At 49.6% G+C, this 10586-nt stretch overlaps 1 protein-coding gene across 1 annotated transcript; it reads left to right on the top strand.

Moving 5' to 3' along the window:
• The first annotated feature begins 222 nt into the window (after positions 1–222).
• Positions 223–10382, top strand: LOC144891227 (uncharacterized). The gene is made up of 7 exons (XM_078773612.1): positions 223–3360; positions 5507–5684; positions 5814–6256; positions 7398–7428; positions 7523–7551; positions 10099–10168; positions 10306–10382. Exons 1-7 carry the CDS (start codon positions 223–225, stop codon positions 10380–10382), a joined length of 3966 nt encoding a protein of 1321 aa, XP_078629738.1.
• Positions 10383–10586: the final 204 nt, after the last annotated feature.

The following is a 10586-nucleotide window of genomic DNA, read 5'->3' as shown; positions in this document are numbered from 1 at the left end:
CCCTACAAAGGGGGGCGAAGGCCAAACCAACAGGGGGGTCCAGGACAGGGACCCCCAGGGAGAGGGGCATGCTTTGAATGTGGACAGATGGGCCACTGGAGACGGGATTGTCCAAATTATCCAAGGGGACCACGAGGACCCCAGGGACAGCAAGGGCCGTCATATGGAAACGCCTATTGACGGGACGAATGCGGGCCGCCAAAGGAATGTGCATTGATAACAATGACCCCAGATGAGGAACCGACCTTGACGTTAGATGTAAATGGACAACCACTAGAATTCTTAGTGGATACTGGTGCGACTCGCAGTTGTATCAATAAGGGACAACTACCTACTTTGAAACCCACACACAAGAGCGTCCAAATCCAGGGCGTTTCAGGAAAATTAGAAGCTCTCCCCGTATCAAAGGAGACCCGAGTAATGCTCGGACCGCTAGAAGCTAAGCATGCATTTCTCATGACCACTACTGCCCCAACTAATTTACTAGGACGGGATTTGCTGTGTCGATTAGGTTGTAACATTGCGTGCACCAAAGAAGGTGTATACGTCGACGTCGGAGAATCGAACCGCGATTTGTTAATGATGGCATTGCAGCGCGCCAGCCCCACCGTGTATTGGTGGCGGTTGGAGGAAGGGGCTCTAGCAACATGGACTCATGTGATCGACACGATTGGCGCGCAAACGCAAGAAATTCGTGATTGGCTAGAAGAACAACACATAGCCACAAAATTGAAATACAACCCGCCGCATTGCACCGCATGTTATGACGCGACTGGGAGCGATGATTATTATTTAGACATGGTTGCGGCAGCTTTAGGGGAAACCTCTGATCTTCAATTATCACACATATGGATTGGCCGAGAGGGCATTGGGATTACGGTAACCTTGTCGCCGCGCCAGAGATCAAAGGCTAAGTACCCCGAGGGGATGGTAGCGCATGTTACCCTTAGCACCGCCAGAGGATGGCCACCCGAGAGCATTGGATGGATGATGGACCGACTGCGGAAAACGCCAGTAAGGCGTCGATACAATGTTGAACACCGAACGGTCCATGTGTTGGACAACAATGAAGGGTTCATAATTAATTTGGCACCTCAGGACAGACGAGTTCGATTTGAGATGGTGGAACTGCCACCCAAAGCGGCACATATGGTTAGGGCGGTCCCCATGACTCCAGGGGACTCCGATGGATTGCTCGACACCGTCACCCCGTCACTATGGGCGCAACACGAGAATGAAGTAGGGCGCATTAGGAATGCACCCCCGTTGGTGATTCCAATTAAAGAAGGGTTACCTTTACCACACATTCGGCAGTACCCACTTCGGCACGAGGCTGACGCAGGCATTTTTCTGGTGATAGAATCGCTCGTGCAGCAGGGAATAATAATCGAAACTAATAGCCCATGTAACACCCCCGTATTCCCAGTGCCAAAACCAATGACAGGAAAGTGGCGATTTGTGCAGGATTTGCGAGAGATTAATAAAATAATTCAGGGTATTCATCCGGTTGTACCAAATGCAGAAGTTCTGATGACTTCCATTCCGCCAGATGCTACACATTTTACAGTCATAGACTTGTGTTCCGCCTTCTTTTCAGTACCAATAGCTCCAGAGTCCCAGTACCTCTTCGCTTTCACCTTTAGGGGGAGACAATTCACCTGGACAGTGCTTCCGCAGGGTTTCGCAGATAGCCCTACCTTGTTTTCACGAGCGCTGCACCGCGATCTCGCAGATGTCCAGTTGGAAGGCGGCTCGGTGCTGTTGCAGTACATCGACGACTTATTAATCTGCTCTCCATCCCAGGCAGCCTGCGAGACGGATTCACTAGCGCTGTTAAATGCGCTAGCCGAGAAAGGCCACAAAGTAGGCCGGGAAAAATTGCAATTTGTGCGGGAGATAGTTACATACTTGGGACACGCGATTTCGCATGGGAGACGCGAGCTCAACGCGAGCCGGGTCACGGCCATCATGGAAACCCCGTTGCCTCGTACACAAAGGGAGGTGTTGCGATTTTTGGGAATGGCAGGGTATTGTCGTACATGGATAATTGACTATGCGTTACTAGCAAAACCTCTGTATGAGGCGACGAAAAACGACCAGCCACGGATGGTGAACTGGACGGACAATCGAATACGCTGCTACGAAGGACTCAAACGAGCCCTGGTAACGGCCCCAACCTTGGGCCTTCCCGACTATAAAAAGGCCTTCACACTTTTCACCCATGCAGTAGGGGGATTCGCGCAATCCGTGTTAACCCAGACTCATGGAGATAGGGAACGTCCGGTAGCCTATTTCAGCAAAAAGCTTGATGCGGTAGAACAAGGCTTTCCGCTGTGCTTACAAGCCGTGGCGGCTGCCCGATACGCAGTTGAGCGGACGGCCGACATAGTAATGGGACATCCTGTCCTTTTACAGGTACCGCATTGCGTCCATACGCTACTACAACAGCGAAACACACAGCATCTCACAGCCACTCGACTGATGCAATACGAAACGGCATTAATTATGGCACCCAACGTGACGGTGATGCGGTGTACCGTTCTTAACCCAGCGACACTTTTGCCAACAAAGGAGGAGGGAATCCCGCACGTTTGTACGGACGTGGTCCAATTAATATCCACGGTAAGGCCTGACTTACAGGACACACCGCTACAGGAAGCCGATCACCCCTATTACGTCGATGGTTCAGCCAAACGGGCTTGGGACGGATCCCTGTTATCTGGGTACGCAGTATGCTCGGATACGGAGACGGTCGAAAGCGGCCGCCTCCCGCCCACCTGGTCAGCACAACAAGCTGAACTGTACGCACTCACGAGAGCGTGCGAAGTAAGCGAGGAAAAGGCAGTGACAATTTATACTGACTCGGCATACGCACATGGAGTGGTCCACGACAAAGGGGCCATATGGAAAATGAGAGGGTTCCTCACTTCAGCGGGAGCACTCATTAAAAATGGGGACTTAGTGCGAAATCTGCTTCATAGTATTATGCTTCCACGTGAAATAGCTGTAGTTAAATGCCGAGGTCACCAGCGTACAGACGACGCTGTGGCCCGTGGAAACGCCCGAGCCGACAAAGCAGCAGCACAAGCGGCAAACCAACATATTGGGTATAATATGCCAGTATTTACGCGCAAACAGGGCGCTAAAGCGACCGCCCAGACAGACGTTCCGACATCCGCACCTACAGAGTTCGATGTAATACAATTACAAGCCACGGCCTCAAACGTAGAACATCAAGATTGGATTAAATTGGGAGCTCAGCGCCCCGCAGAAGGACAAATGTGGACGATTAATGACAAACCCGTGGCACCACGAGCTTTATTGCCATGGTTGGCACGCATGGCGCATCAAAATGGCCATGTGTGCCATAGGGGGGTGATGAGGCAGGTCACTTCCACCTGGGCAGCACCAGGCCTTTCGGCTGTGGTTACCATGGTCTGTCGCTCGTGCGCTATATGCCAACGGCATAATAGGGGGGCTCCCCCCAGGCGCCGCCACAACGCGGGTCACCCGGCTCCCGTCGGGCCGTTCTGTCATATCCAGTTCGATTTTTTCAATTTACCGCCTTGTATGTCCTTTAAGCATGTATTGGTAGTGGTGGACATGTTCACCAAGTGGGTAGAGGCCTACCCATGCGTCAAGGCTGACGCTATAACGGTGGCCAAGTGCCTTTTGCGGCACTTTATATGTCGATTCGGCGTCCCGCAGAAAGTGTCATCCGATCAGGGCGGGCACTTCACAGGGGACGTCATTAAAGCCGTGTTAAAGGCCTTGGGAGTGATACAGTCGTTCCACTGTGTTTACTACCCGCAATCGGCGGGACTTGTAGAACGAACGAATGGCACACTGAAAGGTAAGTTGACAAAGATTTGCGACGAGACAGGCCTCAAGTGGCCGGAGGCCCTTCCGCTAGCATTAATGAGCGTGCGCTCTACTCCAGGGCGCACCACTGGTCTCTCTCCGCACGAGATATTAATGGGTCGGCCCATGAGTTTGCCGGTATCGGCGCCAGTGGATATGGCAGCCCTTGAATTACCTATCATGGATGACATGCTTCTAAAGTTTTGCATAGGTCTGTCCCATGTGGCGCGCAGCATACATGAACGTGTTCGGGAGGCCCTGCCGGAGCCAACAAGCAAGCCTATCCACACCTTCGAGGCAGGAGATTACGTGCTGGTGAAGCATTTCACCCGTAAGACTGCGCTCGAACCAAGGTGGACGGGGCCATACCAAGTTCTTCTGATCACACCAACAGCGGTGTTTTGTGAGGGCAAGTCGTCCTAAGTACATGCCACACATTGTAAGTTGGCCATACCCACAAACACAGACACCTCAAACGCACCACCACAGATCGAGGATGCTGCACCACCGCCTGTTAGGGGTGGCAATCACACTTAGTTTAATATACCGCTTTGCCAGCACTGCACCTGCCGTGTCACGCCTCAAGTGGGGGGACACGAGGGCATGGGCGAACACGGAGACATATGCATATGGCGACCAAACCGTTAAGGTCTACCGGCAGAGAGTTATCTGGGGTCAGAGGATAAATATACCCTGCTGCCATGTGAAGGAAGACGTATGGACACGGATAATGTGGAGGGCGTTGTACACAGACTCACAGGGAAGGAAGACAGGTTTTGCTGCCCTCAGTCGTTTGAATCAAGCGCCACGACAAGGCAGCGCACCAATAGTAAACATGGCCAGGCCAGGTTACAAATGGGGAAAGGACTTGAACAATTTAACCACGCATGTATTACTGAACAGCGGCACTACTCTGTTACTACAATGTGAATTCATGACGTCACAGAGCTCCCCCTACGACTATAGGCCACCATGCATCTCACACATATTAATTCCGCACCCACGGATCGAAAGCAAGAAAAAGCCAAAGGAAAATACGTATTGGACAGTGACCCGTGCAATGGCGAAGGTACAGAACCGATCACGTTGTTGGATGTGTATGCATTTTCCTCACACCAGTACGACAGGGATAGAAATGGTAGTGCTGCCCCTGTCCCTACGAGATATGTGCTCAGGACCCTTGCGTACCCCATGTCTGACCACAACCTTGGAACTGATAGGCCCAAAATCCCCAGCAGTGTGTTCCCGGGAGTTTCGATATACCCCACCCATTAAGCAGGCTTTGTTAGACAAACCACCTGATCCAGTCTGGGTGACAGAGCAAAAGGGACGGGTGTGTCTTATAGGAAAGGGACACGTTCAGATGGGAACCTCGGAATGCACCCATACCCTGCCATCCGACACCAGAGGGAGAGAAAAGGGAGGTCCCCTTGTAATAACCATAGATGACCAAGCCCAGCATAACGTAACCAAGCTAACCATATCTTGGGGAGCACCAAGCGCCACCCGCGTTGAGATCAGTAAATGCATGGCCTCGGCCCTTATCCCACCCCATGGAGTGATGTTTATTTGCGGAAATAAAGCATATCCATACTTACCCGACCAGTGGGGAGGGACTTGTTATCTGGGATCCATTTTTCCCAAGGTAAATTTGGTAGATCATTTTAATGAAACAGGGTACACCCCTACCCACGAGAGGAAGAAACGATTCTCTCTTTGGAACCCGGATGGAACAGTAAGACTGGACGGTCGCTGGTGGCAGGTCCTACTAGGAGCATTTTTTCCCCAAGCGGGAGTGACTATGAATGATTGGCGAATAGATAGTCTCGCATTAGTAATGGAACGAATTGGAAACGAAACTCGAATCGCAGAACTACAATTGGAAGACGAATTAGTGCATATGCGAATAATGGTGATGCAGAATCGAGTGGCTTTGGATATGTTGTTAGCAGAAAAGGGAGGAGTATGTGGGGTAATTGATGGAAAATGCTGCACATATATCCCCGATCACTCGGAAGGCATAGAGGCCTCAATCATTCGGCTTAAGGCCGCGACCCAGGATCTCACGGATAGCCGAAAGGAAAGGGAAGAAGCCAATAATGTATGGTCCAGCATATCAGCCTGGTTCAGAGGATGGACAGGGGTCATTGTAAAATGGCTATTGACAGGCCTGGCCATAATCGTGGGAATCGTACTCACCGTAGTTATAATGAAATCCCTAATCATGATTTGTGTGAGAAAATGTTTCACAGGATGGACCCCATCCACCACCACCAACGGGATGTTACTTTCACTATATGGGAAGGATCCAAAGGCCATTGGTGAACCGGCCAACTCTATCGTCTCGGACCCCCACGATTGGGTTGATGGCCTCGACGTTTCGTGGCAAGAGGATGTGGCTTTAGGGATCTATGATTCCTGGCTTGAAATCGATGAACCTATTGATGCTTGGGATTCTGATAATGATTATGATTTTAGTTGGGATGATTATACCTGTGATTTAGAAAGTGTAGGTTCTTTTAAGAGCTATTGCTATTATGCCAGCAGTGAGGAGCGGATGGCAAACATTTATCCGGGATATCCGGGAGAACCACCCTCACCACCACTTACACCACCTGTAACAACCACTTTGGGATCGTCTCAGCTTAAAACACCCAACACTTTGAATACTGACGTTGACACAGACTATGTGGAGATGGAGATTTGTGATTATGAGGAGATGGATATTGGTGATGACGAATGTGCCTCCTTTTCTTCCACAGAGCAATCACATGTACAAGGCTTGATGGCATTGGACGTCGATTGTTTGCCCTGATTCACGAGGACCACGCCTGCATAAGTAGGGCCCCTAATCTGGCTGGCAACCGGGTCGCACCTACGCTGGGACGAGGGTGGATTCGGGATCTGGCCGGGCGGCAGCAATCTCTTAACCAGGCGTCGTCGTCGCGAATTATGGCTAACAATTTATGCGTTGAATGTTAGACGGCCAGTTAGGGCCGATATCTTTCTTTGAGCATGCGTGACGCTGTGTCGCGCCTGGCATGTGACTAATTGGGATGCTAACCACTAGGGTATACGGTGTCTTTCCAAGGAGTTGTCATGTAAAGACAAAGGGAGGAACTGTTAGCCATTAGGGTTTAAACCCCATGACTCAATTGATCATAACATCTGAAATTATATATCGTGCTTCTGAAAACTGATTTGAACTCAGCTGCAGGCAGAGGCGGGGGGACAAAATGTGGTTTCGAGACTCGAGGTGCAGGGTGGATCCTTAGCCCAATAAACAAGTCCTTGAATGTATGTGCCAGACAGTAGATAATATGCTCACCGCCCACGTACAGGGAAAACATGTTGCCAAACGCCTTCTTCACAAAGGGAATAATTAATTATATATCTTTGTAGTTTCTAGTATGTCTCCTAAATCAAGGACGTAACCAACCTTGGAAAGAAATATAGACATTACACATCCTTTGATTGTTGTGTATTCAGCATGTGTATTCAATCATTATCCTATGCTTACATCTTTTTTGTCTAAGTTTGGCCTTCTTCAGGAAGGAACGATGGAAGGTGGGCCTTTACGGCTCAGTTTTGCTTTGTCTTTAGCGCAGATTCTTGTCTGATATTTTGCTATATATGAAATGCCTTTTTGCTTATTTTGTAGCGAGTGCCTTGAGAAATTGCCCGCTGCATGTCAGGCGGTGCATTCTCGAGCCTGGCTCCACACTGTGTGTTTGTAATCGATTTCATTAAACATTGTTGCTCTGATCGTTCTTCTTCTTCCTTCCCTTGAGGTCTTCGACCGACACATATATATATATATATATATATATATATATATATATATATATATATATATATATATATATATATATATATATATATATATATATATATATATATATATACAGACTTGGCATTTAATATGGAATTTTTTTTTTGAAGGCAACCATCTGCCCCCTCTTGTCCTGCCATCCCCTGTCTCGGTTCTCCCCAATCTCCCCTACTGACCTCTCTGAACTCCTCATAGGAATGAAAACTGCCACCTGCACTCTTGACCCCATCCCCTCCAGCTTTGTCAAAGCCTCCCTCCCTGCTCTCTCTCCACTTATCATTGCAACAATAAACTCCTCCCTGTCTACAGGCATCGTCCCACCTTCCCTCAAAATTGCTGCTGTTACCCCCATTCTAAAAAAACCTGGTCTAAACCCTGACACCCTAAACAACTTCAGACCCATCTCCAACCTACCCTTTCTGTCAAAAGTTTTGGAACGCGCTGTAGCCACTCAACTCAAACATCATCTCTCTGCCAATAACCTGTATGAAACATTCCAATCCGGATTCCGGTCCAACCACAGTACTGAAACTGCTCTCCTCAAAATCACCAATGACCTTCTCCTCTCCTCTGACGCTGGCAACCTCAACATTCTCGTCCTCCTCGACCTCAGCGCTGCCTTTGACACCATCGATCACACTATCCTCCTCACCCGACTTGAATCCACCTTTAACGTTACCGGCACTGCCCTCTCTTGGATTAAATCATACCTCTCTGACAGATGCCAGTTCATCTCCATCAATAACTGCAAATCCCCCACTGCTCCCCTCCCCCAAGGTGTCCCCCAAGGTTCAGTTATTGGCCCCCTCCTCTTCATCCTTTACCTGTCCCCGCTCGGTCACTTAATCCGCCGTCATGGTCTCCAATTCCACTGCTTCGTCGATGACATCCAGCTTTTCATCTCCACCAAGTCCGTCTCCACCGACACCCACTCTATCCTGACAAACTGCATCACTGAAATAAAATCCTGGCTTCAAATCAACTTCCTCAAGCTTAACTGTGATAAATCTGAAATAATCATCATTGGCCCAAAAACGCTCACAAAATCCACCCATAACTTTGCCCTCAACATCGACGGTATCCCAGTATCCACCTCCCCTCACATCCGGAACCTTGGCATCATCTTTGACCAAACCCTTTCCTTCGACAAATACACTAAACAGATCACAAAGTCAGCCTTCTTTCACCTGAAAAACATTGCCCGTCTCCGCTCATCCCTCTCCTCCACGGCTGCAGAAACCCTCATCCACGCCTTCATCACCTCCCGTCTGGACTACTGCAATAGCCTCCTCTATGGTTCACCCTAAAAAATCACCAATAAACTCCAATACATTCAGAACTCCGCTGCCCGTCTACTCACCCATTCCCGGACCCATGACCACATCACCCCCGTCCTTTACAAGCTTCACTGGCTCCCCATCCCCCAGAGAATCCAGTACAAAATCCTCCTCTTGACATTCAAAGCCCTCCATAACCTGGCCCCATCCTACCTGGCTGACCTCCTCTCCAGACACACTCCCACCCGCAACCTCAGCTCTGCTGGTACCAACCTCCTGACTCCCTCCATCCGGACCAAATTCAGATCCTGGGGGGACAGGGCCTTCTCCATCGCTGCTCCCACCCTCTGGAACTCACTACCTCACACCATCAGAGACTCCTCCTCACTCACCACATTCAAAACATCACTAAAGACCCACCTGTTCAACACTGCATTCAACATTCAACCCACAGCATTTAACCCCTGACTATCTCTTCTCCTTCTCCCTCCTTTTGCTTTAAATATTTCCCTATTGATTCTTGTCTTTTTGCAATTGTTGTTTTCATGTATTGTTATGCATTATGTTTGCCACTCTGTCAAAGCGCCTTTGGGCTTCTGGAAAAGCGCTATACAAAATAAATGAATTATTATTATATATATATATATATATATATATATATATATTGTTACGGTTCTCTCACCGGCCTTCTTCCCCTTATCAAGGGGGGATTAATCCCCTTGTTTTTACTGGCCTGGCGGAACTGAGACTTATTACGTCCTTTCCAGGTGAGCGCAATATAGGGTTTCGGGACCAAATTCTCACTTGTACCTAAGTACTCGCGCCGCCACGGAAACGAGGTAGCAAGCCTCGCACGAACCACGTGAGGTTGGAGTACGCCGAGCGGTTTGCGTACACGTGATCCACGCAGTCTCAATTAATGGACCCCGATTTAAGCGGTTCTATTCGTGCCACGCTTAGTCAAATGGAGAAATCACGGGAACAATCGAATCAGGAAGAAAGAAAGAACAGATGGGTTTAATTATTCCCACACGTATGTACAGTTCAAGGACGCAGGGACACAGGGCAAGCTTAGACAGTCTTAACTTATCCCTGGACAATGGGCCCGTCTCACTCACATTCACACAGGGGATTGCAGATGTCGATGTTCACCAACGCACCGATGTGGTCGTCAAGGATCGGCCCCGTCCGGCTCTCCGTGGTCCATGTGCGTCCCGCGAAGATGGTGATAGGCGAAGACCGGGGCTCGTAGCGCGTTTCTTGAACGAAGGAGATATCGGGCGGAATGGCAAGGGGTGGACTTTTACGGCAAAGGGGCGGACTTTTACGGCAAAGGGCGGTTACTCAGCCGTTCTTATGCAAGTGCGGCAAGGCTCATGAAGCTCATCAAGCACCGCGCGTTCTGGCTGTAAGTTCAACAACGAGTCCTACTCCCGTAACTGGTGCAAGTTCTCTCCCTTAAGTCCTCTGGGGTTCTCCAGCGCTACTCCTGTCGAGGGCTTTATGCAGCGGGTTATATAGGTACGCCCCGCGAACCTTCTGTAACGCACAAGACTCTTCTCACCACTCCCTCTGACGCCACCACCCTTGAGCTCTGATTGGCGGCTCATGCTTAC

This window comes from Myxine glutinosa, chromosome 3 (assembly GCF_964187855.1).
Source record: "Myxine glutinosa chromosome 3, kmMyxGlut1.1, whole genome shotgun sequence".
Taxonomy (NCBI): domain Eukaryota; kingdom Metazoa; phylum Chordata; class Myxini; order Myxiniformes; family Myxinidae; genus Myxine; species Myxine glutinosa.
This window is presented reverse-complemented; position numbering and strand designations above follow the sequence as displayed.

What these genes read in the sequence shown, in the direction of transcription:
- LOC144891227 (XM_078773612.1), top strand. Translation starts at nt 223, where the DNA reads ATGACCCCAGATGAGGAACCGACCTTGACGTTAGATGTAAATGGACAA. An exon ending in GAATGATTGGCGAATAGATA is followed by an intron (nt 5,685 to 5,813) that starts GTCTCGCATTAG and finishes TGTTGTTAGCAG; the next exon opens with AAAAGGGAGGAGTATGTGGG. An exon ending in TGAGAAATTGCCCGCTGCAT is followed by an intron (nt 7,552 to 10,098) that starts GTCAGGCGGTGC and finishes ACATTCACACAG; the next exon opens with GGGATTGCAGATGTCGATGT.